Source organism: Theobroma cacao, chromosome 9 (assembly GCF_053813885.1).
Source record: "Theobroma cacao isolate CCN51 chromosome 9, ASM5381388v1, whole genome shotgun sequence".
Lineage (NCBI taxonomy): Eukaryota > Viridiplantae > Streptophyta > Magnoliopsida > Malvales > Malvaceae > Theobroma > Theobroma cacao.
In genome coordinates this window covers 8,639,033-8,660,664 of record NC_142647.1, presented here as the reverse complement: position 1 = coordinate 8,660,664, position 21,632 = coordinate 8,639,033, and the positions used below count along the sequence as shown (strand labels likewise).

General features: G+C 34.7%; 1 protein-coding gene, 1 long non-coding RNA gene and 1 pseudogene across 7 annotated transcripts; 2 read left to right on the top strand and 1 right to left on the bottom strand.

The window, feature by feature from the left end:
• Positions 1-2,732: 2,732 nt before the first annotated feature.
• LUG (transcriptional corepressor LEUNIG) lies at positions 2,733-13,082 on the top strand. Of its 3 annotated transcripts, none has more exons than XM_088809421.1 (19): positions 2,733-2,885; positions 3,110-3,268; positions 3,872-3,969; positions 4,133-4,242; positions 5,175-5,597; positions 5,673-5,761; positions 6,101-6,179; positions 6,256-6,331; positions 6,502-6,551; positions 6,758-7,069; positions 7,210-7,425; positions 8,004-8,234; positions 8,319-8,463; positions 8,995-9,104; positions 9,245-9,394; positions 10,505-10,660; positions 10,766-10,882; positions 11,835-12,041; positions 12,701-13,082. In XM_088809421.1, exons 2-19 carry the CDS (start codon positions 3,237-3,239, stop codon positions 12,842-12,844), a joined length of 2,745 nt encoding a protein of 914 aa, XP_088665547.1. In that variant the 5' UTR covers positions 2,733-2,885; positions 3,110-3,236; the 3' UTR covers positions 12,845-13,082. The 3 variants fall into 3 exon arrangements, with proteins under 3 accessions (XP_088665547.1, XP_017983280.1, XP_007013778.1); XM_018127791.2 differs by having other exon boundaries at positions 7,989-8,234; positions 8,346-8,463; XM_007013716.3 differs by having other exon boundaries at positions 7,989-8,234.
• Positions 13,083-13,225: 143 nt separating this feature from the next.
• On the top strand, positions 13,226-15,693 carry LOC18588952 (putative 2-oxoglutarate-dependent dioxygenase AOP1; annotated as a pseudogene). Its single transcript, XR_016028178.1, has 3 exons — positions 13,226-14,160; positions 14,511-14,829; positions 15,180-15,693. The product of XR_016028178.1 is annotated as a putative 2-oxoglutarate-dependent dioxygenase AOP1 (transcript).
• A 125-nt stretch (positions 15,694-15,818) lies between these two features.
• On the bottom strand, positions 15,819-21,278 carry LOC108663479 (uncharacterized). 3 transcript variants are annotated; one of them, XR_016028179.1, is made up of 3 exons: positions 20,616-21,278; positions 19,595-19,651; positions 15,819-16,577 (listed from the first exon to the last, which is right to left on the bottom strand). It is a non-coding gene; the product is annotated as an uncharacterized LOC108663479 (long non-coding RNA). The 3 variants fall into 3 exon arrangements; XR_001929539.2 differs by lacking the exon at positions 19,595-19,651; XR_016028180.1 differs by lacking the exon at positions 20,616-21,278 and having other exon boundaries at positions 19,595-20,454.
• Between the last annotated feature and the right edge of the window lie 354 nt (positions 21,279-21,632).

The following is a 21,632-nucleotide window of genomic DNA, read 5'->3' as shown; positions in this document are numbered from 1 at the left end:
AAACAAACTTTATAGAGTTTAAAGTCATTTATTGTTAAACCCGTGGCATAATATATATATATATATATATATGACCATTTTACACTTTTACTAATATAAATATTACACAAAATATTAGTTATATTTCATATTTGCTTTTTGGTTTTTGAAGAAATATGAAGGAGTGCATGTATCATGATATCTACCATATCTTTTAGCCATAATAATTTATGAATGGTGAAAATATCCCTTAGTCATGCCCGCGATAAAGATGTCAATATGCTTGGTTTTGTTATCTATCCTCCCATGGGCCATGAGACTTATTTTTTGTTTTTCCAATTTTTCTATGAAAAAAAAGATTTTCATTAATTATTTGTTTATACATCCTTTATTACTATTCACAAATGTTGAGATAATTATACAAACTATTTAGTTAATGTTATTATACAATATCATTATCTCGTTAGATTACAATAACTTTAGAAAGTAATAGAGCATATCTCAATCCAAACATACACCTCTAACTAGATAATAGTATTATATGATAACTCTAATTATTGTTATTATAATCTAACTCGATAATAATATTGTATAATAATTCTAATTAAATAATTTATATAATTATTTTAATTCACAATATATATGATCTATGAGTCGGACATATACCATTTACTATATATTATCCATAAGTCCTACCTATATTAAAATGTAGGGGATAACAAAGTAATAGAGACGATCTCAATCCTAAACTCACAAGAATGGTATCACCCACATTATTACTAGTATATTTCTTTGCATGGTATTTAAATAGATAAAAATTACTATGTTTTTTCTTTTGTGAGTTTGATTGTAAAATTTGAAATATTTCAATTGAATTTTTTCATACATTCTTGCATAGTCTGCTATACTTCTTCACATTTTTCACAGTAGCGACATTTGTTTCCTAGCTAGAGGTGCCAATGGATAGAATGTCAGCCTTGATTGACACTTCTAAAACTTAAACTCAAGCCTTGATCAGGTTAATCCATTTAAATTATATTTATTATTGAAATATTTTTATATTTTAAAATCAAAAATAAATAAAAATAATTATTTTTAACATGATAATAACTTGAGGACTAGACTAAATCCTATCTTAAAAATCTTACCCAAACTCGACTTGAGTCCGCTTAACTTTGTAGATATAAACGGGATAACTTGACTTTTAGACACCTTTATTTTCGATGTTATAATATTTTAATATGGTTACATTTTAATTTTGGAATGAAAAATTTAGATTTAAAAACTTTTTGTGAAAAAAAAGTTTATATATTCATATAAAGATATTGTAAAATGATTCTCAAAACTTTAGTGTCTGAAAACTCTATATTGTTAATCCAACTTAAAATTATATGATGAGATAGAAGCATTCCTTAATCAAAATACTAAAATTTAAGAACGTTTTTACATTTTTTTTTTGGAAATATGTATATATAGAGAATTTAAGTTTAACTATATGCAAAACAAATAGGATGTTACTGTTTTTTATAGTCATTTTACTTGAATATTATTATTATTATTATTTTTATCACAAGTAACAAGGCATGATTAAGGGATTAGGATTTTGCTGACGAGTGCCTAAGGCACTCTTACTCATAGTAATATTTTTATATTAATGCAGTAATTAACAATTAACGTGATGAATTACAATATATTGAAAAAAAATAATGAGTTTCCAAAATCTAAAATTTTTTGTTAAATTATAATAATAATATTATGTTATTTTATTATTTATTCATTTATTATTTTGAAGCTATTTTTGTTAACTAAATATTAAAATATTATCTGAATGGTAATTACATTTTATGAATTGAATTAAATAATATTTTTTATATTTTATCATTACTTTATTCTATTCATCCAATAATAATAATAATAATTATTATTATTATTTTTTCATTCTCTTTCTATTTCATTTTGCAAAACAAACTTGCAGTTTTGCTAATTAATAACTAAGTTACTCTTTTAAGAATTGTTATGATATTTCTTATGGTAATATTTTTATATTAAATGTAGTAATTAATAGTTCGTGTGACAAATTCTAATCTGTTGAGAGAAGATATTATTAAGTACAATAACTGTAAAAGTATAATTTTTAATGTAGTATTTACATCGATATTCTTGTACGGAATGCAAACCTCGATGCTCAGTGTGATGAATTACAAAATAATAGAAAAAAAATATTATCGAACATGGTAATTTTTTAAGAGTGCCCTTAAAGCATTTGTTAACAAAATTGAAGATAATAACGTGTTATTGGTTATATTTGAACTTTAAAGCTTAATATATTCAAGCTTTGAAAGAAAACAATTTATGTAGAACGTTTTAGACAAGTCTTATAAAAAATAGAACCGTTTCTTAATAAAGGTTAGCCTACCCACCAAAATAGATTCGGGCAAAAATATGGGTACAGTTCGAAGTGAAAATGAAACAACAGGGGATGTAAAGCATAAATAAGAAACAAATTTGGTGCCTGTTCATAAATATTAAAGAAGTGAACCCCAGAATGGAAAAGGTAATAGAATTGTATTTGCTACTGAATTTACTAAAAGTTCCCAACAAACCCCTCTTATCCCACAAGTTTCTACAGAAAACTTGTCATAATTCTCAGAAAATGTTAAGGTTATGATGGTCATTTCAGGATAAAGTCGTCCCATGAAATCAGTCTCATTTTGAAAATTAAACAAGTTGAGAGGGCTTTTTGGGTAAATTCAACCAACAAAGCCATTATGATATCTGCAACAGCAACCCAAATCCACCCAAAGCTACAGAAAAAAAAGAAAATAAATTCACTGCAAAAAATAAAAAAAAAACCAAAAAAAAGGGGAAAGCTCTCAAAAAACTAATAAACGTTTTTGGGATTGCAGGTATCTCTATCTATCTTTCGCTTTCTTTATTCTTTCTTTTCTTAATCTATAAATAAATAAATAAATAAATAAATAAAATTTTAATATTCATATTGCTAAAATTAGAGAGGTTCTGCCTCTTTGCCTTCTATATTCCTCTACATAGATTCTTCTCTTTCTACTACTGAAATAAGTTTTATTTGTTTTTGTTTTGAATTTTGGCTCTTTTTTTTTTTGGGTCGTAGTGCAATAATGAGTTAGTATTTATATTTTCTGGGTAGCCATTAAACTCGAAGAGAAGCCGTTCAGACAAGTACCTAGGAATCTGGAGCTGTTCTCAAGTGTTTTTGGGCTGTTGTTGGATTCAACAAGATGTCTCAAACCAACTGGGAAGCTGATAAAATGTAACTTCTTTCTTTTTCCCTTCTGCTTATTAAAGCTTGCTTTTTTGGGTTTTAGATTTTTTTCTTTAGTTTCTAATGTGGCTTTGGAGTTTAAAGTTGTTTCTTTTTGTGTTTGATTTGGGTTCTGGGTATGTAAGCTTTTCTGGATTTTTGCTTCTTCTTTTTGAAGTTTTTTAGATTCCAAGTTTTGTTCTTTGAAGCTGGTCTTTGTTAGGGTTTTGTTTGTTCTGAAACTTGTAGTTACTGTTCTGCTGTTTTGCATTTTTTCTGTTCTTTATTTTTTTAATTAAACAAATTTGGTCTAGGGTTTTGTGTGTTTAATGTTACTGCTCTGTTTTGAAAAGACTGTTGCATCAAAAATTAATTTTTCCCATTGGTGGTATTTTGTTTCTGAGTTACTCTTTTTTTTTTGGCAATATCATGTTGAATTCCAAATTTGTATAAAGCTGTTCTCAGCTGTCCTTCATCAGATTTTATGTGAGGTTTACGTTTTCTACTATGGATTTGGTTTTCTTTGCTGATAGTGTTGCAGTTAGGCTTGTAAATTCTGATTTCTTGCTCTCATAAGTGATACGGTATGGCCATGTTTTTTCTCAATAACAGGTTAGATGTGTATATCCATGATTATTTAGTAAAGAGGGATTTAAAGGCTTCAGCTCAGGCTTTTCAAGCTGAAGGAAAAGTATCATCAGATCCTGTAGGTAAGTAGCTAAGTGGGTTCAAGAGTTTCTTTTTAGAGCCGAAGAAGGCGTTTTCTATTTTTTAGGTTCTTGTTTTCTCAGCCTAAACATCCCCTTTTCTTTAGAAAACTTGATATTTTCATTGATGTTGATGTTGATGTTGATTTTGAACCTGGATGTCCAGCTATTGATGCACCTGGAGGTTTTCTCTTTGAATGGTGGTCTGTTTTCTGGGACATATTCATCGCCAGGACTAATGAGAAGCACTCAGAGGTTGCTGCATCTTATATTGAGGTTGGCTTTGGTTTTATTCATTTTTCCAATTCTAAACTTTCAATTTGTTTCTATTATATTTGGTAGCTTCAACATTTTGGTTTGCATTGTTTGTTGGGGAGGGGGGGTAGTTGTGAAAGGGTTGGATTTGAGATTAAAGCCCATCTGTACTTCTGTTTTGGTGTTCATTCACACCTCATTCCCTTTTTATTGAATGTCTAGGAGGTATGATAGGGCTTCTTGTCCCTGACAAAATCAGCTCTTTCCTTTTGTAAACTTCAAGTGGCAGATCAGTCCTTTTACCTCAAAATATTTAAATGGTAACCTGCTTGGAGTTGTCATGATTAAATGAAATTTCTCTCTCTAGCATGTGCATGGATGCCTAAACGAGAGAAGCAAACAAGAAGAAACAAAGGGAGACCTCCTTGTCTTATGTCTTCTATGTCTTGCATAAGTAATTTTGGGCAGTTTCCTTTGAACAAGCTTCATGGCTATATCAGTGTGCTCTGGAGTGTTCATCCATCAAACTCATTGTTGTATTTCTTACTATTGTTTTTATTGGTTTGTTGACAAATGACATCTAATAGAGGCATTAGTCAGGGTTTGTTAGTCAGATGTTGCATATTGTGTTTTGTGCTTGGAAATTGGATTCCTTTCTTGAAGGCTTATTGCATAATGACTATTAACTTAATGCCCTATGAGAACCTATGTGGGTTGCTTTGTTGCAGAACTGGCTAACTAAAAGTGTTTCATCGTTGAAAGTAAGGAACGTAACTGATGGCAGGAGAAGTGTTTGACTGTTAATTTTTGTTAAGAATTGTAATTATTTACCAAATATTTTAAGATTTTTCATTTTCTACGGTACTTGTAGCATGGATTTTGAAATCCATGATAAGCCTTTCAAATGATTTCTCCTTAAAATATGGGATGCTTATGGTGCACTGATATGGCAGACACAGTTGATTAAAGCGCGGGAGCAGCAGCAACAGCAACAGCAGCAGCAGCAGCAACCTCAACAGCCTCAGCATCAACAGCAACAGCAGCAGCAGCAACAACTGCAGATGCACCAGCTTCTATTGCAGAGGCATGCTCAGCAGCAACAGCAGCAGCAACAGCAGCAGCAACAGCAGCAACAACAGCAGCAGCAACAGCAACAGCAACAGCAGCAGCAGCAGCAGCAGCAGCCGCCCCAGCAGCCGCCCCAGCAGCGAAGGGATGGCCCTCACCTCCTCAATGGCAGTACAAATGGACTTGTTGGAAATGACTCTCTCATGCGTCAGCCAGCTGGAACTGCTAATGCCATAGCGACAAAGATGTATGAGGAAAGATTAAAATTGCCACTTCCAAGGGATTCTTTAGATGATGCAGCAATAAAGGTAGGTGTATTATTTTTTCTTTCTTAGAAATGTTTTCTTGTTTTAGTTGTTAACCACCTTAGGAACTCCTTACAGCAAAGGTACGGAGAGAATGTTGGCCAGCTCTTGGATCCAAATCATGCCTCGATATTGAAGCCTGCGGCAGCAACGGGCCAACCTTCAGGGTGATTTATTTTACACTTCTTTTATTATGTAAAGAGCTTTTGGCTGCAAATTGTTTTGTAAAGAGCATTTAAGATAAATTCTTATGGATGTTAATTATGACAATTTGCAAAACGGCTACATAACGTTTTCAATAGATTTTTTAGGGCTAAGTTACTTCAATCTTGTGGTCAATCTATTCTAACATGAATTTATGCCACTGAATGCCAATGAAACAATTTTTGAATTGTTTCACCTGCTTTTTTATCAGAAATTACCAGTTACATATTTAGGGTTTGTTCAAACATCCACCACTTAGTTGTTTTCAGCAATAAATTTATCTAGCATTATGCAAATTCCAGGCAAGTATTGCATGGTACAGCTGGTGCTATGTCTCCTCAAGTTCAAGCTCGAAGTCAGCAATTGCCAGGAACAACACCGGTAGGGCCACCTCAAATTAATCTCATTACATGTTGCTTCTCTTAGTATCATTTGTTGAAATTTTATCTGAAAGCAGGACATAAAGACTGAGATAAATCCAGTATTGAATCCCAGAGCTGCAGGTCCAGATGGATCTTTAATTGGAATTTCGGGTAGGCTTGTTTCACTTTTCTCAGGGTTCTGTTTAAACTGCATCTTCCCTTTAAAAATAGTGCACTGATGATAGTATTTAACTCATCATATTCCTTGTCCTTGTGATATGCTGGCCTCTTTTTTCTATGAAATTTGAATAGTAAATATTGTGATATCATGCTTCTTTCAGGGTCAAATCAAGGCGGAAATAATTTGACTTTGAAAGGATGGCCATTAACGGTGAGTTTTATAAAGTTTACACTTTATGAAATACTGGTAACTCTGAATATTGTAATTATATATATTTTGTATGCATTTTTGTCAATAAATTTATCTTTTGATTGAAATTATTTCTGTTTTTATGCATCACCTGTAGTATTGAACTGTAAATTTTACTTTTCATCAAGTGTGTCTTCTGAATGGTTTTCATTTTATCCATTTTTTAGGGTCTGGAACAACTGCGCACTGGGCTCCTTCAGCAGCAAAAACCTTTTATACAGGCTCCCCAGCCCTTTCATCAACTTCAGATGTTGACACCACAGCATCAGCAGCAACTCATGCTTGCTCAGCAGAATCTGACATCACCATCTGGCAGTGATGAAAATAGGAGATTGAGAATGCTGTTGAATAATAATCGGACCATGGGCCTTGGAAAGGATAGCCTTTCTAATTCTGTTGGTGACGTGGTTCCAAATGTATCACCTTTGCAGGCAGGCAGTCCTCTCATGCCTCGGGGAGATACAGATATGCTAATTAAGGTATTACTGTCTATCTGAAGGGCGCTTTTACTTCTCTTTCTCTTATATGGAAATTTTAAATTTCCCCATTTGCTACGTTTTTTGTTGTCACATAAGTTTTATGATCTTTCCATTTCTTAGATATTTCATTTGCCTTGTAGTTAAAAATGGCTCAGTTGCAGCAACAGCACCAGCAACAGCAACTGCAACAGCAACAGAATAGTAACTCACAGCAGCAGCAACTTCAGCAGCATGCACTCTCAAATCAGCAATCACAGAGTTCTAATCCAGGTTTACATCAACAAGATAAAGTTGGTGGAGGTGGAAGTGTCACTGTGGATGGTGGCATGTCAAACTCATTTCGAGGGAATGATCAGGTCTGTCCTTTTCTGGTTACCTCTAATTCATCTGGCCAAAAGGATTCCCAACTGAGGGTTGTGTCTGCTTCCATGTAGCACCCTTGTAGCAGTGTTACTTGCACTGCATGGTAGAGATTTGTAATGTCCCTGTTGATGACATTGCTAGCTAGTAGACTTCCTCAGGTTTTGAATCTACCATCGAATCTTCTCCTTCCTCCTCCCCTCTTAGAGTAGTGGTACCATTTTTATTAAAGGAATTTGGATTGAACCATAAATGCTGAAGCAGCTCTTTCCTAAGAGTATAATATGGTAGCTTCAAAAACCATACTGTTACCATCAATTTTTTTTTCTTGTAATACTTATCCGATAGAAAACATTTCAAGAATAACCTATAGTGCATTTCTATAAAGCTTTAAAACCTGTTTGTTTTTTCTGGTCGAGTAAGCTTGGATTGCATTTGTTAGTTATGTTGCAGGGACATGGAGGTGGACATTAATTTAAAGTTGTTATTGACTTCTGATTCTTAGCTTAAGTAAATATCTGAGCAGGTTCCTAACATAATCTCCTTATTTCTATTCAAGGTTTCAAAAAACCAGAATGGAAGAAAGAGAAAACAGCCAGTGTCTTCTTCAGGCCCTGCCAATAGCTCAGGGACAGCAAACACAGCTGGACCTTCGCCAAGTTCAGCACCATCCACGCCATCAACGCACACCCCTGGAGATGTGATTTCAATGCCTGCCCTGCCGCATAGTGGCAGTTCTTCCAAGCCGCTGATGATGTTTGGCACTGATGGTGCTGGCACACTTACATCACCATCAAATCAGTTGGTGAGTCCATTAGTTATTTTCCCGTGTTGGTGGAGGAATTAAAAATTCCTTGCATGAATTCTCATTGGCATTCCATTGTGGCAGTGGGATGATAAAGATCTTGAATTGCAGGCTGATATGGAACGATTTGTGGAGGATGGATCTCTTGATGATAATGTTGAGTCTTTTTTATCCCATGATGATACGGATCCTAGAGATACCGTTGGCCGATGTATGGATGTCAGTAAAGGTGTATAAATATAACTTTTATGGTTATCATTTGTTAAATTTTCTCTAACATTGTAGTTTTCTTTTGTTGACGTTGTCCATGTCCTGAGTTATTCTTGGGGATAACAAGATAATTTGCTAATTGTTTTTGCAAATTATTATGGTAATTGGTACATCCTTGTTCGAATGCACTAAGTTCATTTAAGTATAGAAATTGTAAATCTAATTAAACTTTGTACATGTTGGTATTATACTCACTGAATTGTTATTATACATGTTAAGTAATTGCTACTAATATCATGATCTTGCCACATTCATTTATTTATCAAATTCTAGTTGTATCACGAAGAAAAAAAGGTGTAATTGTATGGGCATGTGCATCTATCCTTATTTTTGTAATTTTGAGTGATACACATTCATTTTATATTATTTTATTGCGATTTGCATGGGCCATCGTTATTACTCTATTACTACATAATACAAGTGGATAAGTTCACACTTCATATTCAAAATTGTCCTGTTTTAAATGTACCGAATTTGAATTTGACTTCAGGTTTCACATTTATGGAAGTAAATTCTGTTCGAGCAAGCACAAGCAAAGTTAATTGTTGTCATTTCTCATCAGACGGAAAGTTACTTGCTAGTGGTGGCCATGATAAAAAGGTGAGTTCCCAGAGGAGAGATGGATAAGTGTACTCTGATCGTTGGTTTATAATTGGTTTTAGTTTTCTTATGATGGGAACTGAAATCATTTGCATCTTTCTTTCTTTGTTTTATTTTTTAATTTTTATATCAAAATGCAGGCTGTATTATGGTACACAGAAACTTTGAAGCCAAAGTCTACTCTTGAAGAACATTCATCTTTAATTACTGATGTTCGTTTCAGTCCAAGCATGTCACGGCTTGCAACATCTTCATTTGACAAAACTGTCAGAGTTTGGGATGCTGACAGTGTTAGTGGACATTTTTCTTTTCTTTTACTTATTATGATTGTTTTCAGCTGATCATGTCTTCTTGTACGTATGCATGATGCACCATGTTGTTATTCACTGAAATTTTCATTTAAAAATCTGTGCATGCACATGCTTTTGCCATTCTAAAGTGTCTTTTCTTCTGGATTGCTGTCTAATCTGCATTTAGATCAATTAAGGTGCTTCTATTTTGCAGATTTTAGCTTTTATGTCATTTGTTAGTAGGGTGCAACCAATTGTTTCTTATACTTACTAGTTTAATGCATAGGTGGATGTGGGTTGCTGCGAGTGGTTTTTAATTCTTACCAACAATGCAATTAGCACTGTGCAGAATGAAAGAAAATTCCCCTTTATGCTGGTTATAATGTTTCAAAATCTAGACATAGTATACTTTGTGATGCAAAGTAGGTTTCTATAATGGGCAACTATTCCGTATTCACTGTTCGTGATAAATATAAATTTTACTGAAAAAGTAGTTCATACCTATACTTTCAGTGTTGCTACTCTTTCCTCCTTAATGTAAAACCTGAAGGGTTATATGCGTCTGTTTGGAATTCAAGTTTGAACCAACCTGTAGTCCTGGTGGTGTTATTAATTTTGCAGTTGTTGCAACATTGAAAATTTGTTATGAAAATTCCCCTTTATTACTGTTATGATGTTTCAATATCTAGTAAATGCATAACATAGTATTCTTTTTGATGCAAAGTAGGTTTCTATAATGGGCAACTATTCAGTATTCTCATTTCATGATTAATATAAATTTTACTGAAGAAGTAGTTCATACTTCATACTTTCAGTGTCGCTGGTCTTTCCTCCTGAATGTAAACCTAAGGGTAATATTCTTCTGTTTGGAATTTAAGTTTGGGCGAACCTTTAATACTGGTGTTGTTATTAAATTTGCAGCTGTTTCCTTTCTCTCTCATGCTTGCTTTTAAAGTCTTTCTATGGCATTTCATGGGTTTGTTCTTTGGATGAGAATCTCCATAGATTTTTTTTTGGGGTGGGTGGGGTGGTGCTTGGTTTGCCTCCTTAGGTTTTTTGTTTTTAACTCTTATTGGATGTGATTGTTTATTGCCTCGGCTTTGTCTGCAGCCTGGTTATTCACTTCGTACCTTTATGGGCCATTCTGCTACTGTTATGTCACTTGACTTCCACCCAAGTAAGGATGATCTTATCTGCTCTTGTGATGGTGATGGTGAAATACGATACTGGAGTATCAACAATGGGAGCTGTGCAAGAGTATTCAAGGTATGATCTTGCATTAGATTTGCTTGCAATTAGAATAAATTGTATTTAGGCCTCTCTTTGATGTGGATGGGCAGCTATAAAGATTGTTTCCTTTGTGTGGATCAGGGTGGTACAGCCCAGTTGAGATTTCAACCTCGCCTTGGAAAGTATCTTGCTGCAGCTGCAGAGAATGTTGTATCTATATTGGACACAGAAACTCAAACCTGTCGACACTCATTGCAGGTAAATTATTTGGATTATTAAAAAAAATGAAAGAAACCCTAAGGAATTTGCTTGAAATAAAAGAAGGTAGAACAACAAAAGAGGAAGCAAGTCATTATCAGTTTGCATCAGTTGAGGAAAAAAATACATGCATAAATGATATCGAAGTAAAAGCTTCAGTCTTTGAACAAGAGATGCTATCTTCTTTTGAAAAAAATGAAATAAACATAATAAAGCTTGGGGAGTTTTTCCATTTAAATTTATTTAAAATATAAATTTTAGATGGGGCTCCTAGAATAAATTTCTTGAAATAATTGAACAAATAATTTAGAACAGTGAATTCCAATTGATTTCAACTGAATTTTTGAGAACTGAGAAGTGTCAATTTGTTTCTTGGAGAGATTGATCCCTACTATGGCCACATGTATGGGTATGATTTTGATCTATGCATAGGTTTAAATGCTGGTTTTCTACTGCCCCATTAAAAAATATGTTGTGATAGCTGAATTATCTTGATATTTTCCACTGAGAGATTTGCCTCAATGGTCATACATTTCTAACGTTTGACAACAAAAAATTTTAGACTAGCCAATAGTAGCCCATAATTAGGGTTCCAGTGAAGCTTCAAGTGGACGGATAAAGGATTTGGAATCTAGATTTTGTTTGGGTCATGTTTCAAGCCACTGTTAAAAGTCTTTAAAGTGCCAAATTTCCATATTGTATTACAACTAGATCAATTTAGTTCAAAACTTACGATATGAGCTGAACTGTGGCTTGTTGTCTGGTGACTGACTACTTGACTAAAGATCCAATGATGGTTACATCTGTATTACTGTATGGAGTCCTATGCTCTTGCTGTGTTGTGATGGTTTGTCCCTTTGGAATTCTATCTATACATTGTTCTTAAGATCTTTTTTCTGCGATTTATTCTGCTGCAGCATGACTAACTTGGATTTTGGATTTTTAATAACAGGGACACACTAAACCGATCCACTCTGTATGCTGGGACACTTCGGGTGAGCTTCTAGCATCTGTCAGTGAGGACTCTGTCAGAGTTTGGACACTTGGATCGGGGAGTGAAGGGGAATGTGTTCATGAATTGAGCTGTAATGGGAACAAGTTTCACTCTTGTGTTTTCCATCCTACATATCCATCATTGCTGGTCATTGGCTGTTACCAGGCAAGTAACTTTTTCTTTTTGTTCTTTAACATGCATTTGTTTATTTGCTGTTATTATACCTTGGCAATGTTATGTTATTTTATGGTCATTGTAATGATATTCCCTTGTAGCCTGTTTAAGTTAAACATACATGAATAAGACCTGCATGAATAGTTGATCATGCATGTGGAGAACCTGCATGAATGATCACATCAAATTTGTTGTGAGCTTCCCCATAAACCACTTGGGAGTACATGGGATCTATTTCACAAGGTTCAGGACCAGTGATTTGTGAATCCTTCTTAAATACCTTTGGAATATGAAAAAGGGGTTACAGCATCTGTAAATCCCTAATTTTTTCCAAGTAATCTTTTTCTTGTTGTAGTGGTTTGCACTTATGACTGTTGGAAAATGTTTTTAAGACTCGTTCGGCTCCATCGACTAGCTATTGGTTTTCATTTATCTTCTTATAATTCAAATGTGTGCACATCCATAATCTAACCTGTTATGATGAGAAAAAGTTGAGGAGAGAGAAAGAAGTATGGGTAAATAGAAATGAGGGAAAAAGAGTTTTGTTTTTTTGTTTCTTTTGGTTGGTGGAGACTGGTTACGAAATAATGGGCCTTTTGAGTCATGTTGGGTTCATTTACTTACCAAGTATTTTGATCTTTGTGCTGCAGTCGTTGGAGCTGTGGAATATGACGGAGAATAAGACTATGACTTTGGCAGCTCATGACGGACTAATAGCTGCATTGGCTGTATCACCTGTGACAGGGCTGGTTTCTTCTGCCAGCCATGACAAGATTGTCAAATTGTGGAAGTGATACGATTGCTAGCCAGATGAAATACACATCAGTGTTTTTAATCAGCAACAATTGTTAGTTTGTGGCTGTTGTGGTTGCTCAATGTGTCCATTTTGTGGTTTGTCCCAATTTTAGCTCCGCATAACCCTAGTAACTAACCTTGTCTCTTGTATGCATGCATATGTAACCTTGTGTCGTTAAATCATTAACTTGGACATTCCTGCTTTTAAGTTAATTAACATTTTCCAAAATTTTGTCAGTACGGATTCTGATGCTTTCCCAGTGGATTAAGATAAGATGCCAGATTAGATTTGATGAAGCTACTGCGGAAACTTGAGAGAATGCTCTCTTCCAAGCATTATCATATCCTATGGCTTACCAAGCTGCATTGCAACTGGCAAAACATTTCACTTCAATTTCACAGCATTATGGCTGAATACCTGTTGATTTTCTTCGCTCTTCGCTATTCATCTTAACATTATGATTCCTCGACCAATAGGAGTCATCATACCTAAATCCAAAATAATCAATGATTAGTGTCATAGGAAACACACACACAAAAAAAAAAAAAAATGAAACCAATTTATGCATGCATCGGAGTCGGAATGTGGAGATGGATGATGAAGGGCTGCTTTGACTCTGTCGTTCAGGACCCAACCTGTGAATTGTTATGGTTGACGTAGATATGCTGTCACCGTATAGTTCAGGACCCAACTAGTACCCATAACTACACGTGATATCTGAATCACTGAAAAGAAAATCTATACAAATGATAAAAGTTTATACATTTAATAGATGTACTTTGGACAGATATGAATCCGCTTTACAACTTCACAGAATTGGATAGCTGCTAGTTTGGTCGTACTCGTCTCAAGACATTATATGCAATATAGAAGGCCCTCTCGGAAAGTCAAGGAGCGACCAAACCAAAATCTAGCACTAAACCTTATCACTAGCTAGCAGAAAAGAAATAGCAAAATGGGTTCTGAGTCTCAGTTTCAGATTCCAGTTATCGAGTTGCCAATAGAATCCGAAGATCTGAGGCGAGGAACTGATAAATGGCAAAGTTTATGCAGAAGGTTGCGAGAGGCTTGTGAGAATTATGGTTGTTTCGAAGTGGTGTATGATAAGATATCATCCTTGATAAGGCAACTTTTTAATCTTCCATTGGAGACAAAGAGGAAGAACATTAACCCAAAGCCTTATCATGGATACTATGAACCGGGTAGCGAATTCCTTCCTTTCTATGAAAGCTTTGGACTTGAAGATGCCTCCAACTGTAACTCTGTCAAAAGCTTCGCCCAGCTTATGTGGACTCATGGCCATGATCACTGCTGGTAATCGAAATTAACTCTTTTAATATGTTTTGATCCAAGTTGTTTTTTCCAGGAAGACATAGCCTCCAGCTAGCTACGTAGCTTGTCCGACTGGGTTAGTCCTAGTCTAGTCACTGTATCAGATACAATCTTTTTTTGCTTCATTTACCTTTAATGATGGATCCTCGCACAATTCATAATTATGAATTATGATTGGGTAAGTATAGGAAATGTAGAATAAGAAAGAGTTCTACTAATTGATATGAACTCGGGTTTGAAATCCTTGAACTCTCCTAGCGTTGGGAATAGCAAGATTTGGTTCATTCTAAACGTTGACTAATTAATTGATTCCTTTGTTTTTATGCCACAAGCCAAACTATTAATACTCTGATGAAGCAATTGGAGGGGCTGAGCCATGTGATTGGTTCGATGATCATTGATTGTTACGGCTTGGGAGGGAAACCGGAGTCGTTCATGGCACATTACGAGCTACTGTGAGTGATGAAATACGTGGCACCTCCTTCCGCAGGGTATACAACTGTGGGCTTGCCTCATACCGATAAATTCTACGGTGCACTCCTTTGCGAGGATCGGATTTCAGGGCTTGAAATTGAAACCAAAGATGGACAGTGGGTCAAGCTGTTTCCATCTCCCGGTTCCTTCGTCTTTATCGTTGGAGATCTACTCACGGTATGATATCATCTCTAGCTGCCCTTGTTTACTTATCTAACATGCTGGAATCTTTTTATCATCATGTGCCAAACCCACCTACTGGTGGTAATGGTAACAACTTTATACATTGACATGAACGTCGGCGGCCGCCACCACCCACCCCCACGGTGGAACAACTTGATGTATATACATCGATGGGGTTCCCCTTGAACTTTGAAAAATGCTATTTAGTTGTATTTTAATTTGAATTTATAAATTGTGATGGTCCAAAATATTTGTGTTAGTTAAAATTAATTGATTCAAGAAATACAATTACCCTAATTAACAGCTTACACGTTGAATAAATACCAACACTGAATTAATTGCAGACGTGGAGTAATGGCAGAATGCATGCGGCGAAGCATAGGGTGATGATGAGTGGAGACAAAGACCGGTATTCTTTGGGAGCATTTGCAGTGCCTGTGGAGGGTACAATCATCAGGGCACCAAGAGAGATGGTAGATGAGGAGCATCCTCAAGTTTTCAAGGATTTTGATCTCATGGACTTCCTCAATTATGCAGATTCAGAGGAATCAATGGCAATAGACTCTTCAAAGAAGCTCTTCATATTTGCTGCTCAACCAAAGAGAGTAGTGTAAGGAAATTGTTTGAGTGGGTGACCACCATAAAGAAAGGATTTAGGCATAGGTAAAGCGATACTCTGTTTTGGTTAATAAGACAATATGTAATTGTATCTTGCAAAAGAGGCATGCAGGTTATCACAGTGGAATTATAAAAAATAAATCAATCGAAGTAGAAGTAACTACTTAAGATTTGATAATTACAATGAAAGATGGTTACAAAGCAAAGGTATTCGATTCTATACTCTATCATTTGATTTAATAGTTTTTTTTTTTTTTAAAAGTGATTTTATTTGATCTCTTCACCAACATGGCATTTCGAGTCTTAAGCTTGACTGCAAAAGACTCTTAATGGCATAAGAGAGTTGGTGAGGTTAAGGACATCTGTACATTTTCCAAAAGTTTTCTGCTACTCAAGAGTAGTGGCAGCATTACAAGAAAAGGAACCTATTTATACCACACAAAAACAGAGCATTTTGCTCGTAACCAAGGAAAAGGCAACCTATACAAAAGTAACTCAGCCACAAAAAAGGACCCAAAGAAATCAAGGAGAAACGACCCAAGCAGCCATGAAGAAGGAGAAAAGCGCCCAAAATGCACATAAATAATCCAGGCCGCAAGCAGAGTGAAAAGCGAAACTTGCTAGGAGCAGCCATAGATGCGTCAACAATGAAAGGTATTGGACAACACAACCCCGCAACAGGAGCCTTCGGTTCAATTGGAGGCGTTGGACAACCTCCAAGTCTCGATATAAGCTAAGTAGGGCAATCTAGGAGAAACCAAACCGAAAAGGCAAGCAAGTAAGCGGCAACCACATATTGAATTCTTCCGGAACAAGCAGGAGACCAAACAAGAAAGACCATTACCCCTTTAGGAACCAGCCAACATAAAGGAGAAACGGTAGCCATCCATGGAGAGAACAACAGCAGTCACCACACCAGGTCGAGCAACATCAAGAGCAACAAGGAAACAACCAGCTGTCGCAAAGTTGACATCAACAAAAACGAAACACCATCAGAGGCCAGGAGAACCCCGCAAGAAGCATCCTCCCAACTTAGCCTCAACAACACAACCACAGCGACAGGAAGTCTTCACCTGAAAAACAGAAACCCCCCCAACGTCTTCCCCCAAGCCAGCAAGCATCCACTTCAGGCCAGTGTCCCACAACATCCAACCAACACAAAACATTAGAACAGCACAAGACCAAAACCAGAAAAAGCAAAAAACCTTTGGACAGCAACTTAAACACCAAAAAGGAAGTAGAAGGACAGACACAAAAGATTAGCAAACAGGCTTCCCCTTTTCTTTTTTTCTTAACTTTTACTTTAACTTTCTTTTTGTTTCCTCTTTTCTTCTTTCTCTTCTTTTTTTTTTTCTTTTTCTTTTTTCTTTTTCCTTTTCTCATCATAAAAAAGATACATGAAGAAATGATAAGATAAAAAGAAATAAATAAAACTAAAAAACCTAAGCGCGAATAAAAAACTTTCTTTTTTCTTCCTTACTCATGCACATTCTTTCACAAAGCAAACACTCAAAGAAGCATTAGAGGAAGGAGAACCAACATGAAGCAGAACAACATCAGCAAAAATCCCTCTAAAGAAGGCCACCTCCCCTCCCTCATCCAGACTCCCTACCCTGAAGGCACAAGTATCCTAACTATGACAGCCAAACATGGACAGGGCATAAACAAAGAACCATCCAAAAACGAGCCCTTCAACCCGACAAACCAAAATCACCCAAAGAAAAATTTGACTCATCGAACCCTCATGTCCCAAAGGAAGATTTGACTTAATAGTTGATGTATGATTTTTCCATTCAAAGAGTAAGATTCAAAATTTCCTTTTCTTAAATATAAAGAAGGAATTTCTACTTAATTGTTTCTCTCCCTTGACATTAATTCTTCCATTATCAAAGTTTCACATCAATACTAATTAATAGAAAAGAAATAAAAAATTATTTTTATAAATATTAATCATTTCGAATTAAAAGTAATTAAGTATTACAAACTTTATAATTTTTAGATTCATTATCATGAATCGATGTATAAAATAAGATTAAAATTATTATAACAATGATTATAATTCAATGGAAGAGAAGAAAAACAATTCAAAAAGAGAGAAAAAAAATATAAATACCGTCGCAGCCCTAATTGTTAATATAAGCTTTAAAAACTTAAATATTCAAAAACTTGGCTCCGAGCTAAGATAGTTTGTAAGTTGGAGCTATGCACACCCTATTACAATGAGAGGACTGTTTCAAAAGTACTATTGATTCCTCCTCTTTGATATAACGAACTGTTAAAACATCTTACCCCTCAAATCTTGTCTAGAGGGGTTTCCTATCATTAGTACTATCTATTACCAATTTCATCAAAATTGAAAAGAAATATCCAAAATATATGGGGAGCAGTTTTTAATTATATTTGACAAATAATTAAATCGTCATGATGTACTAATTGATTAAAATGTCATAATAGTTAAATTTTCCAAGTAAAATACACTATCTGATTATTAAAGGTTGCATTATAATTGCACGTTGATATATGATTAGATTTCGGACAGTTATAAATGAGTCTGATTTAGATACTTTTATGGAATTGGATAAGTGTTACTTTGGTTGTATTTCCTTGTGTATATTTTTTTTTAATTTGGAGAAGGAAGATTTTAATTCTACTCTTTAGACAAAGGATCATACATCAATCAATGAGCTAAATGCTTGAGTGCCTCCTCATGTGCTTAAGAAACCCTGCAATATAGAAAGCCCTTGGGAAAGTGTTGAAGGAGCCACCAAACCGAAATCTACCACTAAATCATATTAGTAGCTAGAAAAAAAGCAGTACCAAAATGGGTTTTGATTCTCAGCTTTAGGTTCCAATTATCGAGTTGTTGATCGATTTAAAAAAACATGGAGCGAGGAACGCATGGATGGCTAAGGTTGTGCAAGCAGGTGAGAGAGGCTTGTGAAAATTTTGGTTGTTTGAAGTGGTGTATGATAAGCTATCAAGTCATATATGAGAGGAGACATTTTCCTCGATAAGGCAACTTTTCGATATTCCATTGGAGACAAAGAATGATTATGTATCAACCAATGAATCAAATACTCGAGTGTCTCCTGGAGCACTTAAGAAATCTTGCAATATAGAGAGCCCTTGGGAAAGTTATGAAGGAGCGACCAAACTGAAATCTACCACTAAATCATATTACTAGCTAGTAGAAAAGCAGTACCAAGATAGGTTTTGATTCTCAGCTTTAGATTTTAATTATCGAGTTACCAATCGATTCAAAAAGACATGGGGCGAGGAACCCATGGATGGCTAAGTTTGTGCAAGTGGGTGAGAGAGGCTTGTGAGAATTTTGGTTGTTTGAAGTTATGTATGATAAGCTATCAAGTCATCTTTGAGAGGAGACGTTTTTCTTGGTAAGATAATTTTTTGATATTCCATTGAGGACAAAAAAAGATTATGTATTAACCAATGAATCAAATGAAAGCTCTTGGGAAAGTGATGAACGAGTAACAAAATTGAAATCTACCACTAAATCATATTTCTAGCTAGCAAAAAAGTAGTACTAAAATGGGTTCTAATTCTCAGCGTCAGATTCCAATTATCGAGTTGTCGATCGGTTCAAAAAGACATGGGGCTAGGAACCCATGGATGGCTAAGGTTGTGCAAGTGGGTGAGAGAGGCTTGTAAGAATTTTGTGTTTGAAGTGGTGTTGTAAGAACCAAGATCGTAAATGGCTGAAATCTCAAGAACAGAAGAAACAAAAAGTCCCATTTGGAAGAGAATACTTTGGAATCACTATTACTTAGACTTAATTTACATATGAGATTGAACCTAAAGCTAGGAACAAATAAGACATTGTGTAAGGTAAGATTATCCAACAGTTGAACAGTTCCTATGTGAGTAACTAAAGCCTTGCAATTGTTAGGCATTTCAACAAATCCATTAGAAACAACAATTTGTGAACTCAAAAATTGAAGACTACATTCTATATGATCAGCAGCACCCAAATCAACAATCTAATTATTAGAAAAATATCCAAAAATATTAGCAGATGATCCATCATAATAACCATGAGCATAATTAAAGTAAAAAAGGTTAGCAATTATACCTACTATTGAAGAATTGACAATTGAAGATTTGAGTTACTAGTTCTGAATACCTTTGTTTAGGGAAAAAAGGTGGTTTATCACTAGAATCAGCATGATTGAACCTAAAGCTAGGAACAAACAAGACATTGGGTAAGGTAAGATTATCCAACAATTGAACAGTTCCTATGTGAGTAACTAAAGCCTTGCAATTGTTAGGCATTTCAACAAATCCATTGGAAATAACAATTTGTGAACTAAAAAATTGAAGACTACATTTTATATGATCAGTAGCACCCAAATCAACAATTCAATGATTAGAAAAATATCTAAAAATATTAACAGATGATCCATCATAATAACCATGAGCAGAATTAAAGCAAAAAAGGTTAGCAATTATACCTGCCATTGAAGAATTGACAATTGAAAATTTGAGTTACTGGTTCTGAATACCTTTGTTTAGGGAAAAGGATGATTTATCACCAGAATCAGCATGACCTTTATTGATTAACATCATTAATTATTGATATTGAGACTAAGTGAAAGACAATTTAGATACGGCACTATCATGTTCCTCATTACCAGCAGTTGTAACATTGACCATCACACTATTAGAAGAACCTAATTTCTTAGCAGAAGGATTCTTGTTCTTGGTGAATTTAAAATCAAAAGGAAAACCAAAAAGCTTGTAACAATTTTCCTTGGCATGACTAGCCTTACCACAATGTCCACAAGTAACATCAAGCTTAAACTTCTTTCGTTTTTCACTTGTTACTATCATCGCAGACCCTTCAACTAGAGGTTGAGATTGCATACGCAGATTCCTTTGACTTTCTTCTCTAATGATCATATTATAAGCCTTATCAAGACTTGGAAAAGGCTTCATTAACAAAATCTAAGATCACAATGCAACATATGATTCGTTTAGGCCATCCAAAAATTTAAACACATTATCCTTAGTGAACTAATCAATATATTTCTAGAAACATTTAGGATTATAATATTCGTAGTCACAATGAGGTAATGGCCTAACATTCCTAAGTTCTTCTTAAATAGCATTTAACTCAGTGAAATATGAATCGATTGTTTGATTACCTTGTGTGACATTGGAAAGAATAAACTGGAGATCACAGATCCGTGAATCATTAGGCTGAGCAAAATGCTTCTTCAGAACCTCCCAAATTTGTGCCGTTTAGTTGATGTAGAAAATTGTTGCTGCAATTAGAGGAGAAATCGATTCCAGCAACCATGCGACTATTCGATTGTTACATTTTAGCCATTGCACATGAATCTCATCACTGGGTTCTAGTTTAACAATCATACCATTAATAAACCTTAACTTGTTTCGGATCGACAAAGCCAAAATAAAAGATTAGCTCCATGATGCATAGTTGTTTGCATTCAACTTTGGATTTATCATCACTGAACCATGATGATCTGAATGATAAATGTAATATGGAGACTAAGGATCATCAATAGTAGAGAAAATGAACTTTGAAGTTGAAATGTTAGCCATGGTTTTTCAACAGATACACAATTAAATAACCAAACGAGTAAATTGATCAAAAGATTTAGAAAGAAATGTCACAGATCTAGAAAGATCATGCTATAGATCTAAAAAAAAAATCACAGATCTAAGGTTTCTGGAAATGCAAAATTGAAAAATCACAAGAAGTCTGAGAATCAAAAAAATTGTAAACAAACAAAAAGGTTAATGGAAGAAATCAAAGAACAAATTTCAAGCTTGATCAATGCACTCTAATACCATGTAAGAACCAAGATCGTAGGTTGCTGAAATCTCAAGAATAAAAAAAAAAACAAGAAGACCCATTTGGAAGAGAATACTCTTGAATCATCATTACTCAAACTTAATTTACTTATGAGAAATAAAGCAGTATTTTTATGTACATGGAAGAAAGGCAATCACAAAACTATAAATTGACTACTAAACTAATTACAACAATACCACTGCACTTATTTACAATGTTACCACAAATTAAAATCTAATAACTATCAAGTCATCTCCAAGAGGAGACATTTTCCTCAGTAAAACAACTCTTCAATATTCCATTGGAGACAAAGAAGAAGCATATCAACCCAAAGGCGTACCAT